Raw genomic sequence first — 25,824 nt, forward strand, 5'->3', positions numbered from 1 at the left:
ACGAAAAATATTTTAAACCGCTGCGTATGCATACCAGTATATTTCAGGCATTATCAATTTCCAACTAAAGTAAAAATGACAGAACAGATGACAGCCGAGCGGCTACCACGGCAATGCCTTGATACATTAAATACGCTTAGTCGAAACAACAATGTTTGAATACTCTGGATTCCAGGCCATATTGAGCAAAAAGGCAAAGACGTCTATGAATTAGAACCCTTCTATGGAGTCGAGGAGGGGACCGTGGTTATAGCACTTAGAAAAGAAGAGGAACAGGAAAGAGAACTTTCTAAGTGAAGTAACCAGAATAATCCAGGATGCTTGTGGGAGTAGACCCTAAGGATCATACTGGGAGTAACCTCACAGATCACTGCAAGCTAAACTACCATCTCGAGAAGCTAAGGATATCTGTGGACATTATCTACAAAGTTTATGGAGGAGCAATGAAACTTACGAACATATTGTAGGGTAAAGCAAAAAAAGCCACCCGGGGAAAAACCTAATATGTGTGTGCTGGGGAAAAGGGTAGCCTCTGAGCGCTCAGGTTGTAATGGTCTTTTATACTCGATTTCCCCGTGTAATATTCCAGATTGGTTTATGTAACGGAGGAATTCCGCAAATCGATGTGGTGTTACCCGCTGCAGTTGCAGCTATAGTAAATTATAATCAACAAAGGGGCATAATAGTTCTTTGAGATGCAATGAAATCTCCCTTCATACTATTTATTATCGAAAAAGAAAAATAGAAAGTATAGGTATAATATTTAATCTTCTAGATGGGAAACAGTTCAGCTGGTAGTTGTTTGATAACCAGTACTAACTTACAGAAACAAATTGGGAAAGGTGTCTGTTTCTTGGGTAAAAATTGCAAAAACTGACGAATGAATGAGAAAAACTCCCCAATTTGTTTCTTCCCTGATATAATATCTATAGAGATGAAACTAAAGATCAAATTATGGATTAAATCCTTAGATTATGCCAACGTTTAATTGGAGTGTTTAACCGTTACTAAAAGATACAGATACACTACCCTCTTTTGCATTTGCTACTTCATTAGTCGTTTTTTCTAGGATATAGAATAATCGAGCTCCTGATGAAGAGCAAGTTCACTTATATCCTCATACCAAGGGGGCCGAGGATTTTCACAGGCAAACCAACCCACTAAATTTCAAAACGGATCGCATCTTATAAGCTAGTACGAGTATATATTTTCCACACCTCTTCTGAACCCCTCCATTATCAAGTTGTTTCTCGAGTTTGTTCGAGCTTATATTTCCGTATATGTGAGGGAAAGCTAATATTATCCCCTTACAAAAAAAAATTATATTACACTAGCCGAAAACTACCACCCTATACCCGTCCTCTCCTCCGTAAGGTAGGTCCGTAAAGATTGTCTCTTTTCGGTCGCCTCGTTTTGAAGGACCAGCATGTGTTTCAACGCAATCGCTCGACTATAACTATTTTGTTAGAGTTCACCAGCATTCTGTCCGTATAATCTATGCTGACTTCTCCAAAGGTTTCGATTCTAATAACTACTACTTTCTCATCACTAAAATCCAATCATATGGTGATAGGTGAATGGTTGCATCTTGTCTCCATTTTTCTCTCATTAGGGGTACCTCAGGGACCCATTTTCAGCCCATTTCAGTTTTCGTTTTTCATTCCAAATTTAGCTGTCCTAGTGTTTTATATGTAGAAGATGTAAAACTGTTTTCTGCTGGTAATTCGCCTATTGATCTTTCCAGAGACTTCAGTCAAATCTTAACACATTCATATGTTAATAATAATAATAATAATAATAATAATCGTTGGCGCAACAATCCATGTTGGATCAGGGCCTTGAAGTGTGTTAGAGCACTTCATTCAAGACCGTAACGGTACACTAGGAGGCAATGTGGTCAGCATTGCGCTCGCCCGAGATTATTACCCTGATTTGACTCAGGTACTCATTCACAGCTGTTATTCACTAAAAATCTCCCCGACATCCGATTACTCCGAACTCGATGGTTACCCTTCGACAAAGATCTCAATGTGACACTTGATAGCAACCTCCGATTTAATCTTCGTTATTTTGGTATATTCCTTGTTCCTCCCATCAATTCATAAATGCCCATTCCTCAGTTGACCATTCCTCCGTTCGTAACACTTTTAATAAATGCATACATTTGCCCCCTTATTATTACTAATTAAATAGTTCATTGGATTACTATACCAAATCTGATTCGAAATTTCGTTATAATTCGAAAGAACGACCCCATCTTCTAACCTTTCAATATCTTCTTTGACTATAAAAAATCAATGGTTCTCTTTTATGTAATTATGCAATGATTTCTCGTTAAATGGACACTGGCGTTCCAGAGACATTGAGTTGCCCGCGGTAAATTTAATAAGCATAAAAATCTGACTGCTCGTTTTTACGTATTCGAGAAATACCGGGAAATTATCGAGTCCCATAGGAGCCAGGAAACTAGACTGACAGCGTCTCGATTCCAAAACGACTTTGTAACTCAGTTTTCTGCGATAGACATGATGGTTGTGATTGGGTGAAGCTTCTTGTACACCCACATTCTAGAGTTAGCTTTCAACTTAGGAGCCATATCCTTTAATTGCGGAAAAGAAGACCAACGGACTAATAGTAAGGACAGGTACCCATTTACAGCTTAGTCGACTGGTATCCGACGTCAAATTACGATAAAACCACTGCCACCAGTGAGATTTGAACCACAACCTTCCGTACGACAGCCTTGTGCTTTAACCACTCAGCTATCCGGACGCAGGACACAGTAAACTTAAATTGGATTTGAATCTAAAACGGTCTAAAAAAATTTCACTAATTCACGGGAAGTCAAAGGGCATGCTACGATGTAGGAAACAGACTCAACAATCAAGTGGACTACCCAAGCCTTGCCAAAAAGGGAATTCTCTTTTGTTTTGGCACCTAGGCAACGCAAACTCAAAACGCCTATTAGCTAGAGAAAGTAGGTCAATTTTTCTCAGGCACAGTTTGCCGTTCACTGCAAATGAATACACTCATGGTTTTCCAAAGAGGAATAGACGGCATTGATGAAGTTCTAGGTCCCCAGACATCCTTCCTAGGAAGGTGCACAGTACGTGAAGGTAAAATTCAATGATGAATGAGACAAATCAGACAAGGAAGCCAGTCACGCCAGTAAAATAAACGAGAATGCAAAGAAAATGAAAACTTGACCGCTTCACATAGACACCGATAGGACATCACTAGCCCTTTCAACAAGGTATCCGGAACTAATTACAAATGGCTTCGGTGGATGGCAAATCCGTCAGTCAAACGCTAACTCAAGAGGCCTGGAACATTGTGAAAGTAAAGCTTTCGGAGATGGTAGTTAACCACCTAATGAGTCATGTCTTAGCAGAACCACAGGTCTCTCCCCCACGCGTTCACTTGTAGCAAATGACTCAGGAACATCATGTTGGTAACTATCCCGCGGCGCCACCGTATGTAACTAAGATTAGCGGCGCATAGGATGCTTTAAACCTTAAACTGATAGCGGTCAATAAAATCCCCGGCAGGTTTCCCCCCCCCCCCCCGGAATTTGGCTGGTGAAAGTCAACGTGCCTGAAACAAGCAAACTGTATACTAAATTTGGTTGTTAAGAATGTCAAAATCAAAGACAAAGAGAATGACTTGCCGGAAGAGATGTCCATCAGGAAGCAAATGTTCTGACGCAACCCTCGCCGCCGAAATGGGCGCAGATGACTGCGATGCAGATTAACTTTCAACACTCAAGATGTTATAAATATGTTAATCGATTTTTTAGCCAACCGCATAAAGGAACTTCACATGCTCCCTTAACTTTAAAAAGAACCTTCACAACGCTAATTGCGCTAATCGTCTAGCTTTCCTTAATCTGTCATCTTTACAATATCTAAGACCCTTGGCTTACGCACGTGTCCTTTTCAAGCCTTATAATCACTTGATCTACAACTCTGTAGCCTCCGAAATACAATGCAAAATTTAGTACGACCCGAGATACCAAGGAAGAAGCAAACATCGAAGGTGGGGCAGTACTAAGTATCCCTCTCTTCTGTCGATCACCCTTCTGATAATGGGGCAGGGGTGCAAGATGTTCAGCTCCACGGTAATTGCAAATTCGTTTTTTTTTTTTTTGTTTTTGTAGCCGTCAATACCCAACTCAGGTTAATGATTTGATCACCTTCTCATCATGGATATTCATTACAACATCGCTTCCCAAATCTAAAATTCTAGCTCGAGCTCCAATTTAAATAGGCTCTTAATAATGAGCTGTGCCTAACACAAAATGCAAGCATGAATTCGACTGACTAAACGGCCAGATAAAAGCAGATAAAACCAAATAAAAGCAGCAGGGTCACTCTCAAGACCATTCGACATCAACAACGGTCTACGATAAGGGGATGCCCTATCCTGCGTCCTCCTTAACCTGGCCCTCGAGAAAGTGATCCGTGATGCTAAGGTAAATGCAAGAGGTACGATCCTCTTTAAGTCCACCCAACTACTGGCCTGTGCTGACGATATCGACATCATGGGAAGAACCATCCGAGACGTACAAACAGCCTTCATCCAGGTCAAGCAGGCGGCAATAGATACGAGATCTTGGGCTGCACATCAGTAAAGGCAAAACAAAGTATATGGTGGCAGCATTAGCATCAAAAACCAACCAACCAACAACATCAAACCGCACTGGTCAAACAGGAAGAACAAGGATCGGAGAATACAACTTTGAGACCGTTGACAATTCCTCCTATCTAGGGTCGAAAATCACAACCGATAACAGCTACGATGATGAAATCCGCGCACGGTTGTTGTCAGCCAACAGAGCCTATAGGGTCAAAGTTCTTACTGTACAAGACAATGATCTTGCCAGTCCTCATGTATTCCTCGGACACTTGGGTTCTTGAAGAATCCTCCGAAGAAGTCGTTAGCCTACATAGCGATGAAATCAATGAGCGATACCATGACCGTCCGGTTGTGGGTAAAATTCGGCTCAAAAAGTTACGGTGGGCGGGTCACATAATCCGAATGGATGAGGCTGATCCCACCCGGAAAGTTTATAAGGGCAATATCTATGGTAGAAAAAAAAGACAAGGCAGACCCTGCCTAAGATGGAGCGATGTCGTAGGTCAGGACGCCAGACAGCTTTTAGGGATATCGAATTGGTGGACCTCGGCGCAAAACAGGGATGCCTGAAGTTCCTTTTTAAGGTAGGCCTAGACCGGATACCGGTTGTTGCGGCGTTGATGATGATGACACGTACGTCGGTTTCTAGTAAGCACACCACTACGTGACAATCAACGCTACACGTGGCGAGCACTCTCCACGCACGCAATGTCCTAATTCAGCTGATAACGCTAGTTTCGAAAACCATTCTCTGACCTTAGACAAAATCCTCAAGCTATAAGTAGAACCGAGAAGTAGATATCGTTTCACTGCAAATTTCATTTCAACATTCTGCAAATTGTAAATAGAAATTTTGACCCCTTTGAATCAGCTATTACAACTGAATTGGGAGCCATTATTTCAACTGGTATATTAATGGAATCCTTTAGCAAGCCCCCTAAAGGTGCGTTCTAACAACAACTACTCGAACATGTGATGGAGAAACATGGTCTTATGGACCATATCGAAAATAGTTAAAAGTTTGACCACTTTGCGATCGCTAGCAGATTTAGGAGTTGTCTTCTTGTTATCGATGACGTTATTCATGCTGCCCTGGCCTGATATCTACAAACCAAAAACTTGGTCGGCGCACAGGTTTGTTACAAAGTACGCGATATAATCGAAAAGCTGAAGTGGCAGTGGATAGGTCACACAATAGGGAGGGGCGGCAACTGCATTGCTCTTCTTCTTTCTATCAGAAGACTGCGAACCACCTTTGCCCGAAACACGTATAATAGTCCAAGCTTACTGAGTAGAGGAGCAAGAAGCAATCCAGGTTAAAATGGCGTGCAAGAAAATTATAGTAATTTTCGGTTTTCTCGAATATTTAAAACAAAAAAAACTACTGTTAAAATTAAATTTGCAACGATTCATATAACTGAATTGGCCGGTAGTATGAGTGAGGCGGGGAGCTGCCTAAATCGAAGGAAGATTGATCTTCTTTCTAGGCGGTATCCCGAATTACTGATACCAAGGGATAACATGAGAACGAGGTTTCACATCGATAAGAAGTTTGAAACACGTTGGAGTAACAAGGCAAACTGGGAGAGCGTGGCCGCGACATACGGGTTAAACCAGCAACTGATTACTTGGTACACTGACGGATCCCTCACAGCAGAGGGAGCGGGTGCTGGTGTCAGTGGTCCAAGGAAAATGTACTTTGAGCCAATGGGCAGGTACACTAGCATATTCCAGGCGGAAATATACGCCATAGACAAATGTGCCTCCTTTAATCTGCAAAGGAACTACAGGGGGCAGAACATAGCTATTCTCATCGATAGCCAAGCAGCGATCAAGGCACTTAGGTCCAACCAGGTGAACTCTAAACTGGTATGGGAATGCCTTGAGAGACTGAATACACTCGGCTCGGCCAACAAGGTCTGGATACTTTGGGTTCTAGGCCATGCTGGGTTGGAAGGCAATGAGGCAGCGGACGAACTAGCCAAGAAGGGAGCAGGGATGCCTTTACACGGGCCAGAACCCTTCTGTGGAATCGGAAACGGTTTCATGGCTATGAATCTAAGAAATGAAGAGAAACGGTTGAGGGAACTATACTGGGCGGGCCTACCAGGGATGGAGCAGTCCAGGGTGCTTATTGGGGGATACGAACCCATGCGCACAAAGGATTGCGTAAACCTCACCAAAAAGAACCTCCGAATCATAGTGGGAATTCTCACTTGTCGTCATTGTCATTGTCGGCTGAACTATCACCTAGGGAAGCTGGGGATTTCTACGGACACTGCCTGCAGGTTTTGTTAGAAGGAAGACGAAATCTCTATACACGTCCTGGGACAATGTCCGGCACTTGTGCAAAGTAGGTCAAGGCATTTGGGAGAACACCAGAGAATACCAGATGCAAAGCTGAAAGATCTGGAAGTAGGGAACATACTAAAGTTCCTAACGGTTATAGGCCTGCTTGAGATACTATGATCAATAGGTACACTATAACCAGTAAAAGGGGCACAATAACTCTTCAAGGACGCGGTGCGACTTTCCTTTAACAGAATAATAATAGTAAAGCCGAATGAAACACTCTGACTTCATGCCAAAGTCGAAAATGTTTGAGAACGTAGTAAAGTTTGTAACGGAGCAATGCTCCCTAAACTAGCCTATCGAAAATCTCGGCTGTATGCCACCAATGTGAGACCTTTCTGGGATAGTCACTGGCAATCGTCCCCGTTGCACAGTGGTTGATTCGTAGTGGAAATTGTCTAAACAGTTATAAAGTGAAAGTGAATCTGCCTATCTATTCACCAAAAAGCTGGATTGTCTAACATCGAAGGCCCCGTGGCTGCTTCTTACCAAATTCATTTCTTTGGTAACCATCTTAACTAGCTTACTTTCTTTTTAGAGGCAATTAAAGATGCATCTACAGCCTAAAAAGCAACCAAATCCTTAAATCTACGCCATCTCGAATGGATACTATAATTAATGAAGCGAAAAACTATCCTACAAAAGTCTAATAAGGAATTGAATTTTAAGCCAAAATTACTATATTTGGGTCGAACTGTTGCATTTACCTTATACCAAGCAAATTTACGGATCGCCTGCTTCTTATAAATAATCGGCTTCCTCCTCGTCCAGTTGGGTAACAAGCCATATCGGTCCCGATGGTAGTCCCAATGTCGAAAAGTATTTCCAAAATGCATTTTTACTTCCTTCCTTATCAACAATGATTTTGATTTCGGAAAAAAATTTCACTTTGTTGCTACGCGAAGCACTTAACATTTGTTTACGCGCTTCCACGACAAATAACAATAATTTCCATCATAAACACAGAATACAGAAAAGGAGGGAAATAATGGTGTTGGCGACTGCTGAGAACCTCCATGTATGCCTACTAGAACGCAGGCAACAAATATTTGCTCAAACACTTCACATTTTTTATTTGTATCTTTAAGGTTTATTTTACAAGTAATGAACAATTTTTCACCAATTTTTTACTTTGGGACAAAGTAACACTTAGTTAACACCTTTTAAGTGGTCACTGCCGACCAAAACTGTTGATTCTCTGGTACATTGGTCAACAATAGCCTGATCACAGGTTGTTATGCGAAAACGCGAACGGTTGTGGCGAAAAACATCTTTCTTTCAGATAATATTAGCATGTTATTGCTACAAATCGTCAGATACTTTGCTTTTTTTCGCATCTGGATCACACTTTGAGCGATGTAACTAGATTTTTTGCAAAATCTACGTTTCACTTGAACTACCGTTTTGGAAATTAATGGTCATAAATAGAATTCACTATGCAGTCTCGTCCTTGAGGCTGTTTTTAAATACAAAATCAGGAAAACCCGCCAAATGTTAATGGAAATATTTTTGTATTAATTTCATGCTGCTGTAGATATGACCAAATTTGTAATGAATTATAATACTTTAATGTCAGAAGTAATAGTTCTTGAAGTTAACCACCCACTCCCGGCCGAAAGCTTTCACCGAAAGCAATCTAAACTCGATGTTCGCCGGACCCTCAAATTTACTACTAAGATCGCAACTGAGACCCCAAATAAGACTGACTTCATGCACGAGATCTATGGAAATCAGATCATTTGATCATAAAAACTTAAATGCACATATGTAGGTATATAGATACGTACGATATGTATGTATCTATTGTATCTCGAAAAGCTTAGATAAATTCCCAAAGCTATGCACTAGCTGGAAATTCGACCTACTCGGACAGATATTATTGGGTGACGCTGAACAGAGAGGTACATTGTAGGCTTTCAAGTAGTAGCACCTGATGGATTAGTATCTAGTTCTCCTTTTGAAACAAATAAAAAATTATAATTGTAGTAAAAACGAAAGATGATATTAAGAGTGCCAGAAATTTAAGAAAGAATATATAAAGATTTTTAAATAATAATAGGTAAAAGCTTTCCAGCTGGGCTAAAAATTCCAAAGTCTCGGCTATCAATGGCTTCAGATACACAATACTTCATATTGTTAACGATAAAATTTATTTGCAGAGATGATTAAAGTTCACATTCAGTAACGCTGCGTGTATATAGCCAACACACTAGATGTGAATGGACCTGGATACCTTGCCATTTATATCTTTTCGGCATAAAGTACAGAAAACAACAACGAAGTATGTATATTTTTCAGATAAAAGTAAGTCAGCCAGTCAGATAAAAGTCTGTGGATTCTAAACATATATTAGATTTTTAAACATTAATGATTACCTAGATTGTGAAATTATGTGAAATTAGTGAATTATAATAGACTTGATTAGGAAATGTTGTAATAAAAACTGAACAAGAGCAGGAAAGTCCCTTAAGACCCTCTCAAAAATCAACACAAGAAAGTCTCAAATATTCTTTTTAAGATTCTTAACAGTTAGGATCCCAGTAAGACAAAGTCCCAGCAAACTTTTGGTGCATATACCATAAGACGCATATTTTGATGTAAGTTCAAGACTAACACGAAGAAGCAGCGTATGTGAAACCAGAATGGCTGTCATTTGGACCGAGGGGTTCATCATCGACTCGTCCACAGAAATCTGTTTGGTTGCTGTACTGATTACGCCGAAGATTTGGCAGCGCCCCACATACCTGCCTAAGATTATCGAATTTACGTCCATACCGCATCTATCCGAACGACAGTCGTGAAAGGATGGCATACTATCTTAACAATATGATTATCTGAAGATAACAACATTTCAGACCCTATTCATGTGCAGCAGGCTATTTTTCAAGGGGATTCATTGAGTCCCAGGAATTTCGCAAGAAACCCCTTCTCGAATACTAAATGTGTTCACTATCCCTCTGACTCCACTTAACTTGAAGGATCTATCCTTCAATTTTCTAAGTGAATTGAAGTCAACCCATTTGTCAAACATATGACTGTACTCTGGAGTTCTCCTCGCTAGGACGCAGGGATTTATGTATCTGCGTAATCCACGACGGCGTCATTATCACTCGTGGCTACAGAAATTTCATAATGAAAGAATAGATGTAGACGACGTTGTAGGAAGGGCAAGTCCAGAAAGCAGAGGCGGGATGTGTAGTCCACACGGGGAAAGGAAAGTTTTTCTTAAAGAAGGGAGAGCAGGTGAATTTACATTGCACTTTTTCAAGAGCAAGACAATCATACTTGCGGGGGGGTGACCAGACAGCAGAGCAGTACTCGAGAATACTCCTTACGAGGAAATCGAAGAAAGTTAAGGAGAACTGGGTAGAGCCAAAATCCAAGGAGGAGCGAAGGATAATGCCTGACAAGGTAAGGGCGATGATAAAGAAAACTAATAAAGGATCTAGAATGGATCCCTATGGGACGCCAGGGGAGCGGGAATGGAACGGAATGTACAGCCATTAAAAGAGAAGCGGGAAGATCGGTTGGAAGCAAGATCCCGGAAAGAGGTAAGTTATGAAACAAGTGATACGGAAACGTTGAGAGAGGAGGGTTTGAATAGAAGTATTTACAGTGTCGAAGCCTTTAGCAAAGTCAATAGATAGTAGGTAGTATGCACTTGCTGCCGAGAATTCAGACATTTGATTACAAAGTTGGTGTCAAGTAGACTGCAGGCAGTAGACCTAAGCATAACAAAGCCATGTTGCGCTTTCGCTATGAGGTGGACGAACAGTCACTGATACAATTTTCCAAGATTTTCGTACAGGAGGACAGTCGTAAAATGGGACGGCAATTCTCAGTAACAGTACGATCGCCACACTTGTGAACGGGGATGATGAGAACCTTTTTCCACAGGCCAGTAAATTGGTAAATTTCATGACGGACTGACCAGTATTAAGCAAAAAGGGATTTGGAAGACCGTCCTAACCAGGGCCGACATTGGCGTCAAGCTTAGAGGGCATATGGAGCAGGCTGCATCAATGTAGAAGGAAGAGAGGGAAACAGACCGGGGAAAAGTAGTGAGAAAGTAACTCACAAGATAGTTGGGGGAAGTTACCGGAGGAACCAGAGAATTCAATAGAAAGAGGTGCTAGCTAGGTAGGACTGGAACTAGCATTTACTTCTTCCTATCATTGACTTTTTGGCGAAGTGTTTTGTAGACTTCAGTGGTGAAGCAGACAGGGTATGAGGAGGCGACGTTACGGGGAGGAAGATCTAGTAAAATAGCATAGAAAGTTAATGGAAAGAGGAAAGGAGGCCAGTTGATTTTTGCCAGACCTTCAAACTTTACCTTACGAAAGTTAAACTTGACAGGCTTGCGCATGACACGGGTTAGAGTCGATTAATCTGAGTATCAAACTCCAGGACAGAATGATGATATAAGAAGAAGCATAAGACGGGAGTGAAAAACAACGCACAAGAAGGTTAGAGGAAACAAGATCAAGAGTGCAATTTAGGTAATTTCTGGAAAGGGTAAATTGGATGGCGGCTCATGGAAGTGGATAAAGAGAAGGAATAGAAAGGATAAAGTCGCTACAGAGAATAAAAGGGAGCGATAGGAACAAAACGGTTGGTACTTCTGATAATCTGTCGAAGAAATCTTCGCACAGAGAAGGGAAATGAGGCAGCGAACATATATAAAGGATATGATAAAGGGGTATTCTTTTGGCGTAATGACTCGTATGCTGACAGAATCATAGATGGGGGAGCAGGAAGAAACGATACTTTCGGCAGGGAGAAGGGACTTTATCAAGTGCAGCGCAGTCTCTGTCACAACAAAACACAGAGCACTCTTCGAGAAGCTCAGAATCTAGAATCCTGTCATCCAACCAAGTTTCAGTAATGCAGATGACGTGATGTTGAAATGCTAAGGCAGATAACTTGAAACGCCATAGCTTGGGCTGCATGTTTTCTCGGAGCTTGGTTCTCTAATAAAGCTTGATGAGACCTCTTGCGGCCGAAAAAAAATTGGGCGATAGCGTCGAATCATGGAGATATGTAAATTTGAAGGAAGTATCAACGAAACGGGAGAACCATCCTTCGTCAACTTCACAGCTTCTGATATGGGGCGGAATATCGTGGGAAGTGGTAGAGTATGCCAGCCTGGACATGCATAGTTTTTTCGCTTAAGTGACATTAGATCGAGATGACGGCAAGCGTATACGCCAAAATAGTCGTGTGTTTATGCAGCAGTTAGCGTCAGTATCAAATAGCGTGGTACCATAGCAATTGTTACAATGACATTCAGAGAAGACTTTTCTCAAATATCTAGGAACGCAAAGGGAATCCCCAGACATTTTGCGGGGAAAGTCATACCACAGTACCCATTGCAGTACAGCTCCTCGCAAATAGCATAGATTGCGTCATAGATCGGCAGGAAACATAAAGATGATGAATATGAATACACCTAGCCACGGGAGGCTAACGATGGAAAATTTTATACCATATAGTCACCCCCCGCGGGGGGTATAAAAGAGGAGGAGGTCCGCCGTCGGGGTCAGTCCAGTTCTAGCGTTAAAATAAATCGCACGCCTCGAAATGTACCAGTTGAAGGAAGTGCTCTATTATTAATTGTTCAGTATGGTTGTATAATTTAGTGTAAAATAAACGCTTTTATTAAAATTATAGAACGGGTTTTTTTCTAGTGCTATGCAATCCAGTGATACGAGTCTGCACGCGCTGAGTCTTAAAATTAGTAAGACTCCGCGAGTTATAATTCCGTTCTCCGGGATTATTAAAAAATATATATTTTAATTGGGCAACCGGCCCAATAGAATGAAAAACACTTTATTCAATTTAAACAATACTTTATTTAATTCACTTTAATTACTTTAAAGATTTACACTGATCATCACTACTTGAGGAAGAGCACAACAAGAACCATCTTCTATCTGTGGTTCTTCTTTATATACTTTGCGTTTGGTTCTTTAATTGACTTCTTATCAGTTTATTCCCATAATGAAAAGAATGATTTGTTATTTGAGCGGATGCAATTGGGATAAACAAATGTGGATATTAATATGCTGAATGCGCTTGGCTTGCAATATTTGGATATTCTTATCTGGATAGGCCGGATGTTTATAAAGTCATTATTTTGGGTTGTGAGATTTAATTAAATGCAAAATGTCAACTAATGCAAAATGATACATTGTTGCAGTTCTTGGGAATAATTCATTCTTGGAATAATGGGGTTATGTGGGTGTCTTTATGGGGGTGAGGAGTGGGTAGGTTGTGAGAAATAGGTGAGTCATGTGTAACTCCTCCCTCCTTAAGATTGACGTTATCCTTGACGTCTTTAATTTCTGATAGTTCTACGTCTTTATTTATTTCTACTTTTATTGATGTTTTTTGTCTGTTACAATATAGGTATGTTATGGTAATAAGAATCATTATTATGATTATAATTGCACATGTAGAACTTGTTGTTACTATATTTCTTTTATGTTCAAATTTTACTTCTTCTATCTTTTTCTGATTTTCTATGTTTTCCAATTGTATTTTTTCTAAATTTACTTCGTAGTTAAAGTTGGTAATATTTTTAATTGGATTTAAAGTTAATATTTGTTGAAATTCTCTAACCGTATTAGTATATGTCTTGTTTTTGATTTCTATTTTACAATTGCTAAATCTCAAGATATAGTTTCCATCAAGGTGATATGTTTTTTCATTACAGTTTTGTTTAATATTATCGTGTATATTTGTTATTAAGAGAAGTCCTTTTTCTATTTCTTCTATTATTGTTTCATTATTGTTTATTTTTGTGATACAGTTAGGATTCTTACAAGTTAATGTAGTTTTTAATAACTTTACATGTTTTTGTGTTTTATAATACTGATCGTTATATAATACTACTTCGCTTATGTTTATATTTAAATATTCTGATTTATAGTTTGGGATTTTTCTTACATAGTATGTTAATAATGGTGGAGTGAGTATAGGGATACTGACGACAAATATTATTTTATCTTCATTACTTAAAACATTAATTGTTATTTGTTTTAGTTCTTCAAAAGTTATCCTTTGGGAATCAATTTCATCATAGGTTAATATTGATCTAGTCATTATTCCTGCTTTGGCTGAATTTACATTATCTATTATTTTCTCAAGTTCGTCTTTTATCAGATCCAGATTATGATTTAGTTGAATTGTTGTTAGTATTTCGTTTATTTGCTTTGTGGCATTATTTATATCGATGGTTAATTTTTTATATTGCTCGTTAGTTTGGTTGATGCTAGATACAATCTTATTTAAATTATTTTCGAAAGCTTTATTTATTTCGATTTGTTTATTCATTGATTCTATTATAGCGTGATTATTAGTATCAATTATTTTTAGGTGTTCCGTAATTTCTTCATAATCGTCGTTGTCCATTAGTCCAAATATCCATTTGTATACACTACCTATCGCATTTATTAATCCTCTTCTATTTCTGATGTTATAGTTACAGATATCTTTATATCCAGATTTTTGTCCTAATGCTGAATTGCAAATATCGAATAATGGGTCTGATGTTGACATAGCTTGTGGGATTATAGTTTTTGGTTTTTTGGAATTTTTCCTTCTATTCAATTTTTTAGGTTTGGAAGTATTATTTTTGGACTTGTTAAGATTTAATAGTTTTAATTCTCCTTTTATGGTTTTTATAGTTTCAAGGGTGTATGGGTTTGGTTCTATAACTTTAGTAACTTCTTCTAAAGCTTTTTCATATTGTTCCAAATCTATTTTATGGTATATTCTACGATAGTCTTTTATTAGTCTAATTGGGTCCTTTTTGATTAAAATTATTCCGGATTCAGATTTTACGTTTTCAATTGTTATTTCGGCACTTGTTATCTGACTGAATGTTAGTAGAATGAATATTATAGTTGTCCATAGGATTGGTCGCTGTAATATTAGAATAGTTTTCCGTTTAATATTTCTAATATTATTTTTTGTCTAAATTGAGGAATGTCTTTTTGGGTAAAGTTTAATTCAGCGTTTTTAGTTATGTATTCCGCTATTTTACAACTAAAGATTCCACAATCGCTTCCATTATCTTGTTTTGGTGCGTCTTCTATGTTTACTCTCGTAAAGGGTGTGATGTCAAAAATTTGGTTACGTTTATCTAATGATTCCTTTTCAAGATACTCTGATAATATTCTTAGTACCTCATCGTTTGTTCCTCCTAATGAATCGTAGTATTTTATTGTTTTATTTCCTAGATCTACTGTTGCTATACACCAATGATTTTGATTTATATGTATTGGAATTAATATTATGTCGAATGCAAATATATCTACTTTACGTGTCCAACGGCTTACTGCATTGTATCCTTTATCTTGAAGACGGGGCACAAAGAATGTATTCATTACGTATACCTTTGGTAGGTGATTTGCTTCTTTACTTCTTTCAGCAATAAGGTTCAGATAGAAATTTATAATTTGATCATTTATCCAGGTGTTATCTCTCAATGTATTAATGTCTTTTCTAGTTATATTCATTCCAAATTTTGTTATTAATGTTTCACTCTACGGTCCTTGATTTAATGCTTTTTCGATAGTTAGTTTTTGTTCATCAGTTATCTCTGTTTTAGATTGCTCTATTACGCTAGTGTATTTCTTTATTCTTTTTATTCTTTCTGGATGTATTTTATTTCGGATTCTGTTATTTTTCACTAATAGTATTTCATCGTTTTTACCTTTGATTATATCAACTTTCCTAAATTTTGGTTGTTCTTTGTGTCTTTCATTTGTATAATTTTTAATATAGATTTCCTTCTGTTCGATCTCTGGTTGTTTTTCTCGTTTCCTATTCTGATAGTTTATCCATTTACATTTTTTGCTTTTCAGTTTTTCGTACAATTTTTCTTTGTTAATTTGGCCTTGTTGAATTTCTACAGGTTTATACTGTGTTGTACCGTGTATAGTATTGTTATAATATTCTGTTGCTTTAAGGACTTTTTCTTCGATTTTGAGTTCCGGTTCTGTAATTGCTAGGATTCTAATTTATTCTGTCAAGGAATTATGACATCTATTCATATCAGCGTTTCCGGTATGTGATTTTGGTGATGTAAAATGCACTTCTATATTTTCTTTCCTTAAATATTCCTTTATGTTTACCATGTTAAATTCGTTGTCAGCAATTAATTTTTTCGGTTTACCTATTATTGCATTTCTTTCTCTGAGAAGATTTATAAATGTAATTGCGTTTTTGTCTAGGGTTTCCTTCGTGTAGAGGTGTTTGGAAAATTTGTCTATTGTGGTGAAAAACTGTTTCTTTCCTATTTGAAATATATCTATGTGTACTATTTCGTTTATGTTTTTGGGTGTTTCCGAAATTTGAAACTCTGGTTTAATAGGTTTACGATCATATTTGGCTAGATTGCATGTTTCGCAATTGTTTATAAATTTGGTTATTACTTTTATTATTCCTTGAAAGTAAAACTTGTTTTTTATTTCTTCGTAGTTTTCTAAGATTCCTCTGTGGTTACTCTTTTCGTGAGTTTCCTTGATTTCTTCAAGAAGTTGGTCTTCTGTTAAGAGGTCTACGGCATTATTCGACAACTTAATAAATTTTAGATTACTATTGTTAGAATATAGACTGACAATTATTAGTTGGATCTTGTTCCATTCACTGTCACTTAGTTCACAGTGTATTCCTACTGTTCCTTTCTCTGGTATGTATCGTCGCAATATATCTTTTACTAGATTTCCATTATTTATATCTGTTTTATCTATATATATTTTCCTTCTTTTGTTAATAGTTTCGGATTCTTTCTTCTTTTTATTTAATATTACTATCTGCGTTTTGTATAAATTAACAATACCTTCTTTAATTGGGATAAGATCATTTTGGTCTTCTTCCCCGGAGTGTATTGTTGCATTATCACTTATTCCTTCGTAATATCCATCATCTTCTAACATATTTATTTCATGATTATCTGCGTTAATACGACTGAGGAAATCAGCAACTTTGTTGTCTTTTCCTTTTACATATTCTATATCGAAGTTATATTCGTTCAGTTTGATTTTCCAACGTTGTAATTTACTATTAGGTTCTTTTAGGTTGTTAAGCCAAACAAGGGGTCTATGATCTGTGCGGATATCAAATTTTACTCCATACAGGTAAGGTCGAAAATACTGGGTAGCCCATACTATAGCTAGTAACTCCTTTTCTATTGTCGAATAGTTCAGTTCATGTTCGTTGAGGGTTCTACTCGCGAATGAAATAGGATGTCCTTGTTGCGATAGGACGGCTCCAATTGCTTTGTCTGAAGCATCGGTAGTTAGGACGAATTTTTGTTTAAAGTCGGGATAGTGTAGTATAGGATAATTAATTACTAAATCTTTGAGTTTTTCAAAGGCTGAGACATATTTAGGATCATTTATGTTGATTTTGTTCGTTTTCTTTAGGGCGTCTGTTAATGGTGATGCAATTTTTGCATAGTTGTTTATAAATTTTCGGTAATATCCTGTGATGCCTAAGAAAGATTTTATTTTCTTTTGTGTATCTGGGATTTTGAGGTTTCGGATTATATTTACTTTGTCTAAGTTTGGTTTTATTCCATCAACTGATAATATGTGACCTAGATAATCGGTTTGTTTAGCAAAAAAATTACATTTGTCGATCTGAACTTTTAATTTGTATTTGCGGAGTGTTTCGAATATTTTTCTGATGTTAACTTCCATTTCTTGCAGGGAAGTTGCAAATATTAGAATATCATCTAGATATACAACACATATTTTATTGAGGTGTTCCTTCAAAACTTCGTTCATCATTCTCTGGAACGTAGCAGGAGCATTTTTTAATCCAAAGGGCATTCGATTGAACTCGTAATGTCCTTGTGGTGTAGAAAAGGCTGTTTTGAAACGATCATTTTCGCTGATCTCAATTTGGTGGAAGCCTTTAGCTAAATCTAGTGTTGTGAAGTATTGGGCTTTTCCCAATTTATCAAAGATGCCTTCTATATTCGGTATTGGATATTTATCCTCTATTGTTTCATCGTTTAATTTTCTGTAATCGATGACTATTCTCCACTTAGTTTTGCCAGAATTGTCCAATTTTTTGGGTACTATCCAAATAGGTGCATTATATGGTGAATTTGAAGGGCGGATAATGTTTTGTTTCAACATATCCTCTATTTGGGTTCTAACTTCTCCTTCATGTACTTGGGGAAATCGATAAATTTTAGAATACAAGGGTTTATTCGTTTTTGTTACGATCTCGTGTTTTGTTTGAGTCGTACAAGTCAAGTTATCGCCTTCATTGTAGAATATATCCTCGTTTTCCTTGAATATTTTCCTTAATGTTTTTGATTCTTCACTGTTTAAACTTTCGAACAACTTGTTTCTAGTCGTAGTATTGGATTCCAACTCGGTTTGATGATTTATCTCATCAGGTGCCGCATAGTTGAAAGACAACTTAACGTTATTTATTTCAATATTCCCTTCTCCGATATTTAATTTTGCGTTAAGAGGGTACAGTATGTTTTGTCCTATTATGGCTTTGAATTTCTTGTTTTGGAAATCCATAACGTTCCATAATATTTTATGACTATTAGGGAGATTGAACTCGAGTGGCATATTAGTTTTTAATTTTTGATTTACGTAATATGTATCTCCTAATCCCAAGATTGGAATGGGGTTTTCTAATTCTTTTATTTCGCCAATTTTGCAATATTTTCCATCTATACTTGATGTAGAAGATCCTGTATCGAATAGAACAGGAATGATCTCCGTTTCTATTTTCAAATTAATTATTGGTAGCAAGTTTCTGATATTTCCGAGGCTGTTTCCTGAAAATTTACATCCATCGGTTCTTGGACTTGATTTTGATTGTAATTATTTCTACGATACTGATTGGAGTTGTCTACTTGCATAGACTCTGTTCTGTTATTCTGATGGTAGTGGTGTTGTTGTCTATTTTGATTTTGACTATTATGGTTATTTTGATTATTGTAGTTGTTAGGTCTGTTATTGTTGTTTCTATTATTAAACCTATAATTGTTGTAACGAGGGTTTTGGTTAAAATTTTGTCTGTTATCTGTTTGTCTGTGATTATTATTGTAATTGTGACTGGGTCGATTATTATTATTACGTTGATTTTGGTTATTTCTGTGACTATTTCGCGGGTTATTATGGTAGTTGTTATTGTTATTACGTGGTTGATTATCATTATCAATATTTTGACGAACTTCAGATAATATGTTGTAAGCTTGATCTAATGTGGTACAATTTCTAATTTCTAACAAGTATGCCTTGTATTCAGGAATTAATGACTTGAATTTATTAATTACCAGACTTTCGTTTCTGATAGGACTAAATTCAATATGGGTTGCTTGTTGTGGGTCTTGGATAAATTTTGTATTTAGTTTATTTAACAAAGAGTTAAGAGTAGTATAAATATCGTCAATAGACCTATTACTATTACTCACCCTATGAATTTTATTTATTATGCTACTGTAACTTTCATTTACGCCAAAGGTGAAGATTAAAGCTGCTTTGATGTTCTGCCAATTTTGTTCGCTAATTTTTTGAATTGCATCTCTAGCTGCTCCTTGAATTCTATGAAGTATCAGCCTGAAGATGTAGGATTGCTCGTTTCCGGGTTGTGTTAAAGCCAATAGTGTGTTCACTTCGTCGATCCAGGTATTCAGTGAGTATTCACTGCTGTGTCCGGTATAGACTGGTAATCGTCTAGCTTCTTTAATAAGCTCTTGGAATGGTAGTTCCAATGGTAATTGTGGGTCTACCATGGTTGATTGATTTGTTTCTGTTCACTGGTGTTTTTACTGTTTGTTAAGAACAGGTCTTTTACCCAGCCTCTTAAGAGGTTAATGGTCTAAGAATACTGTTCGATTTTATCCTTGTGAATTTTCTTCACAAGGGTTGTTAAATATTTTCTATTAACAACACTGTGCACTTTGAGTTAATATTTTTATAAGTCAAAGAAGTTTTCCTTCTTATGACTGAATATTCACGCTGCCTCACCTCTGCCCTGGGAGCAGCGTGACCGTAGCGGCTCGCAGATGTTGAATGCTCCTTTATATAATTCGTAAAACACCCCTCTTCATTCTCAAAACGAATATTTCAGCCATGGCCAGCTTTGGTCAGCAAGGCGGATTTGCGCTCAATATAATTCGTAGGCATGTCGTGTTTTACGAATTATATAAAGGAGCATTCAACATCTGCGAGCCGCTACGGTCACGCTGCTCCCAGGGCAGAGGTGAGGCAGCGTCTGACGATTTGCCTCTGTCCTGGTAAGAAACCGTAAAGCCGCCGTCGCTTCACTTTTTTTAAAAAAGTTTGGGTGCAAGCCCTGCGAGGGGTCCGTGGACCAGAAAAGAAGGAGTAAGTTGCTCCTCAATTGGTCCGGTCCTGCATTAAGTTGATGCGGACTTAGGACCCCTCTTCATTCTCAAAACGAATATTTCAGCCATGGCCAGCTTTGGTCAGCAAGGCGGATTTGCGCTCAATATAATTCGTAGGCATGTCGTGTTTTACAAATTATATAAAGGAGCATTCAACATCTGCGAGCCGCTACGGTCACGCTGCTCCCAGGGCAGAGGTGAGGCAGCGTCTGACGATTTGCCTCTGTCCTGGTAAGAAACCGTAAAGCCGCCGTCGCTTCACTTTTTTTAAGAAAGAAGGATTTTTTGGAATAATCAATCAAAACTGTTGTACAAAGATACATATTGCACTGGTTTATTAAACGTCAACCTCTCAATCTCTGAACTTAGGCAAGCAAAGGCAAACTTTACCAACCGAGGTTTCCCTATCTACTCTCCTTCAAAATTCTCTCTGTCCTTCCAAAAACGATACAAATAGTACTCGCGAACTTCAATACAGCAGGAGAAGAAACAAGTCCCTATTTACTGAACGACCCAAAAGAACCCAGGTACCTCCGACACTAGATGAAAAATGAATTGAATTGAATTTGACAGCAAACGGGTTAACTTCAACAGACAAACTATATTAATTTAGAAATAAACATTCCTCAAAAACTTAACTGCAGCGCCAGAAGTGTACGGCAAGTGGATGGCAATTATATCTGAGTCTTAGATAATAGAGAAAGTTTCCCGGTGAAGAACAAACTGCTAGTGACCGATGTACATCGGGACAAATTAGGAACCCCTGAGGCCAACGTCGGAATGCCCCCCCTCGTCGGGTAACGCGCATTAAACCGGTATTAGTAGACCGCGTCCCCCCAAGCTGATCCGTCCCGGGATAGTAAGAAAGTAGAAAGTGTTGGCTGCACTTTTGGGCGCAACACGAAAATTTGTCACTCGCCCCAGCGCTCAGCTAAAAGGCAGCAAGGGTTGAAATACCCAACGACACAGGGGGATGAGTGGCAACGCTAGTACCCTGCAGTGCTGCTGTTCCGGAAAGAGGCACAGAGAAAATCGCTGTAACTGAGCTGATAGCTCTGGACGTACGCCGGATGGTAGTGCGTTCGTCTGTCAACAATGATGTGAAAAAGAGGCTGATGGAGCTGGAGGAGGAACTCTTGGATCGGATTTTCTTCTGCTTGTAAACATGGAGAGCAACAGAAAGTGCGCGAAAGGCAGAAACAACCGCATTGTAAGCGCGAAACGAGTCCGTCGCAAAGCGAACTGGGAAATTAGCGAAATAATGCTTATTTGAAGTAGACTTCACCTAGGTAGTCTCCAGGGCACAAAGAAAGAAAACCAAGAAAATGGAGAGCAAACAACATGCCACGCCTTTAGAAAACTATCTACCTAAAGTCAAAACGAACACGAATAGTGGGGCGCCAAATAAAAAAAAAGGGCTAGACTGCTAGCTCTGCTGATGAAATCGATGGAAGACCTTTGCGGAAGTCCTCAATAGGATCTGTTATTAGATTAAGCTCTAAAACGCTATAGCAGAAGTTCCTTCTATACGAAAAACGAAGAATAAAGGAGCCCTCGTCGAATTATCGCCAAAAACAACAAAAAAAAATATGTTATGTAAACCGGTCAATGGACTACCGGGGGAGGAACCTTTCGTTTCTAGCCTAGAACCCACGTGCTCGGCTAGACGACCAGAGTGGAATGGACATCACGCCAGGATTTGCACAGGGACCCATCTTAGGGCCGGACTCTTCTTGCGACAGTCTGCGTAATGCGAATGATATGCTCGCACTTGATGCGGGCGGACTGTTGATGATATTGGTATTGATGCTACGGGTATGCGGACTGCTTAAAAACTGAAGTGGTTATCGTCACTAAAAAATAGGTGGTATTAGCTGCTATAGCAAGGACCATAACCGCATTGCCCAAGATTAAAGACGAGGAGCTTTGCGGAGGTATCTGCCTATTGCACTGTCTCTGAACTGGCTGTGTTTCCCGTTGCCCTTCTCGCAAAGGAATGTAAAACCGTATACAAGTGCAAGGGAAAAGACTCAAGGGAGATGGTTGTTCTTGAAGAACGGCTAAGTGCCCTTGGCAAAGCGAGTAAGAGGCAGATGAACTGTGCAACTCAATTTCAATTTAGTTGCCTTTCAATCGAAAGCATGGTGGGACTCACTCCTAACTGCGAGTGGAGATTTTGAGCACAAGATTAGGAAGGTGCAGTCCCTTGACTGTGTATTATGCAGTGGCGTTGTCCGATACGCCGATCACACCGATCAAGAACTTGCAGACACAGGGGCGCTCTCTCCAGGCAGCTTTGTCAGAGAGATGCTGGGGAGTGCTGGCAGACGGTACCGTGTTGCTTATTACGTTCGAGTTCTTCTTGTTGCGAAGAAAATAATAGCCGGCGAAGCTGAAAGGAATTCCCTGTGGTGGAAGAGCGGTAGGGCTAGCCTGAGCTAATGAGACAAAAGTTCCATGTTAGTTCTCTGATGACGGGAACTGGGTGAAAGTCCGACGACGTATCGTTGCGGAAACCCAAAACGCATATTCACAAAAAGAAACTAGATGAAAAAACCACACTAATTGAATTTAGCAGCTAACGGATGGAAGGAACATTTTACCACGGTTCTTAACCGTACCATATCCGGTGAAGATTCCCCTCTTGTGGATGAAATGCCTATTCACCATTACGTGCGGACACGGACTACTTCATGGCCGAGATGATGGCCATGAATACACTCAAAGGAATTAAAGCCGCTGGGCTTCAGTGTCTTCTCCTGGATCACCCATCGATATACCTCCAGTTTCTGCTGATCTACTACTTCCAATCGTAAGGAAATCTTAGAAGAAGAAAATGAAAGAAGCGGATGATCGCTAAGATTCCGAAAAAAAGCATCCGCCTTGAATGCGAAACTTGGAAGGGTATTTGCTTGCTCCCTGTCATCGCAAAGATAATTGCTAAATAATCCTGCAACGCAGCAAAGAATGTCTCTAAAGTTTGATCGACAGAAGACAGACAGGTTTCTGCGCTGGAACCTTATGGACTGACCACATCACACCCTCTGGATTATTTGAAGTAATGGACAGAGCTTACATCTCAAGTTCATCTACTCTTCACTGATTTTGAGGATGTTCTCGACATCAAACTTAAGGCAGGAAACTTATCAGAGTAACGAATATGCTGCATCAATGTAAAATCTTAAAATAATGTGAGGTCGCAATAGTAGTCATCAGGGCTACGTCGTTTCATGGATATTATTGTTTCTTATCATCAGTGACATTCTTCACGCTGCATTGTCCAAAGGACGTGGAGGATGCAATGGACCTTTCCTCAGAAACCTCGATTAGGCGGAAGACATCGATTTACTCTCTCACTGAATCATTGACCTTGGCCAAATGGCTCTGGCTTTGAAGTAGTAGGTAAGTAGATTCGGACTGAAGCTAAACTTCAACAAAACCAATCTGACGAGAGTATCGCAACCATCAATCAAAATGTATACCTCGAAAACGCCGTTTCTGCCGACGGAAGGAATGAACTTGATGTCACTCAACGTATTAACAGCCCTAGATTCGCGTTTGCTGCTGCCTAGACCTGAGAATCTAGTTATCTCAACACCAACAATAAATTAAAACTGTTCTGTGCTAATTTGCTTTCAGCGCTACTATATGGGAGTAACTGTGAAAGTGTACACTACTCAGAACCTCCAAGCCTTCGTCAACACATGTCTACGACGACTCATCGGGGCACTCTAGTCTAATGCAATTTCGAATGAAGAGCTTCGACGGCCCAAAGACCAGCTACCCGGGGACGTGTTGATCAGAAGGCTGAAGTGACATGCTACAACGTAAGTGGTAACCGTATATTTCCATAAATTTCTGTCAAGCCCCTAATCAGTAGATGAGACCAATGAGTGAGGTGCCTTTACGGAATACACATTGTCGATTTAAAACTCCTCCTACTGTAGATTACTCACACCCAATATTTTCAGCATAGTATCTATAAATCATATGGTTATATCTATAGGAGGACGGCTTGCCGGGAGGCTTACAATCCTTAGCTTCTACCGCTTCCATGATATGAGAATGGAGCTACCTCAAAAACAATCGAAAGTTGACCGTGTGCTCCACTGAACTGTTCCATCGACAAATGGTCGCATACCTCTGTGCTAGCATATAATAATAGCGGGAAACCACATCGACCTTGTCACGCATCGTGTACAGTTAAATCAATCGGAAACCGGAAGCTTCAGGTATGAACGATTTTGTTGATTTTTTATGTAAGAATATTTGGATATGTATAAATTTTGCATATACCGGCTATTCGATGAGGACTAACATAACTCTTAGAGAGTAATAATTTGACGCGAAAAAGGTAAATTTTACCTTTATGTTTTCATATTTGAGCGGTTATGCAGTTTTTTAGAATGGGTACCATGAAATAATTGACCCCTTTCGAACCCCCTCCCTGCAGACGATGTCAACACTAATACCTGCTTCGGAAAGTGCTAATCGAAACCTTTCATTTAATACCCCAAATGGCTATACTGGGTGAAAAAAATTTGGTAATTCACTGCACGCGTGGGAGTTCATAGTCCCCATCTTTTAACCCTAACCATTTCTGAGGAATGTGCATGTGGCTGACAGACAGACAGCACACCAATTTTAATAAGGTTTTGTTTTCAGCAAAGGGAAAAGAAGGGAGAAACTTACTTCTAATCAGATCCCATTACCTTAATAGCTGACACTTTCCGTGGGCACCAAACTATAAGGACACGTAAAACGTTGCCAGGCAATAACGAGGAAATGGGAAATGGAGACGGCACTTACTGGTCTTCCAATTATCATCTCTGGCAGCTCCAGTTAGTAGACCTAAGCTTAGGATTATTCAAGAATTCAAGTGCAAAATTGCATTGTAAGGAAATATGTTACTCGCCACTTTAGAAGATTGCGAAAGTGACCGTCATCAAATATCCGAGTAAAATATGTTGACTACTTCATAAGAGCAGAAACAACGTTCACTATTTGCAATAACAAACGAAGAAGCAACCTAAACACAGACATATTACGTGCTGGCGGACCTTCAATTACAGATTTGACTATCGCGTTTTTTCGAACAGCTCTAATCACTCAAGTTCTCGGGACCAACGAAATACATGAAACCTTTACAATAAATATGCTCGTAGTTGTGTGACTCAACGTACCACTCCCCCATATTCAGTGCACATGGCCGATACGAGTGAACACTTTTGCAATCCACAATTCCTTATCTAATGACAACAAAATAGCAGGTTACACACCTTTCCCCTCCCATTCATCATAGAGTAACTGCATGTGAATCACGAAATTATCACAAGCCCAGGAATGCATTGATAATATTCGTTAACATTTGAAAATAAAGCATGGAACCAACCGTCCCACAAGTGGAAAAGTATAAATCGTGGTTGGCAGATTAATTGCAAAGGGAC

At 38.9% G+C, this 25,824-nt stretch overlaps 1 protein-coding gene across 5 annotated transcripts in view; it reads right to left on the reverse strand.

The window, feature by feature from the left end:
• Window positions 1-25,824, reverse strand: part of LOC119656521 (probable phospholipid-transporting ATPase IF) — a 114,680-nt gene that overhangs the window by 42,866 nt on the left and 45,990 nt on the right. The window contains exon 1 of one of the 5 annotated variants that reach the window (XM_038062864.1): window positions 7,695-8,679. The exons of 3 other annotated variants lie outside the window; for them this stretch is intronic. In XM_038062864.1, coding sequence (XP_037918792.1) covers window positions 7,695-7,823 — 129 coding nt within the window. In that variant the 5' untranslated portion in view covers window positions 7,824-8,679. Of the gene's footprint in view, window positions 1-7,694; window positions 8,681-25,824 lie in introns of those variants that run through there. One more of the 5 variants, XM_038062865.1, reaches the window with a different exon arrangement.

Source organism: Hermetia illucens, chromosome 5, assembly GCF_905115235.1.
Source record: "Hermetia illucens chromosome 5, iHerIll2.2.curated.20191125, whole genome shotgun sequence".
Lineage (NCBI taxonomy): Eukaryota > Metazoa > Arthropoda > Insecta > Diptera > Stratiomyidae > Hermetia > Hermetia illucens.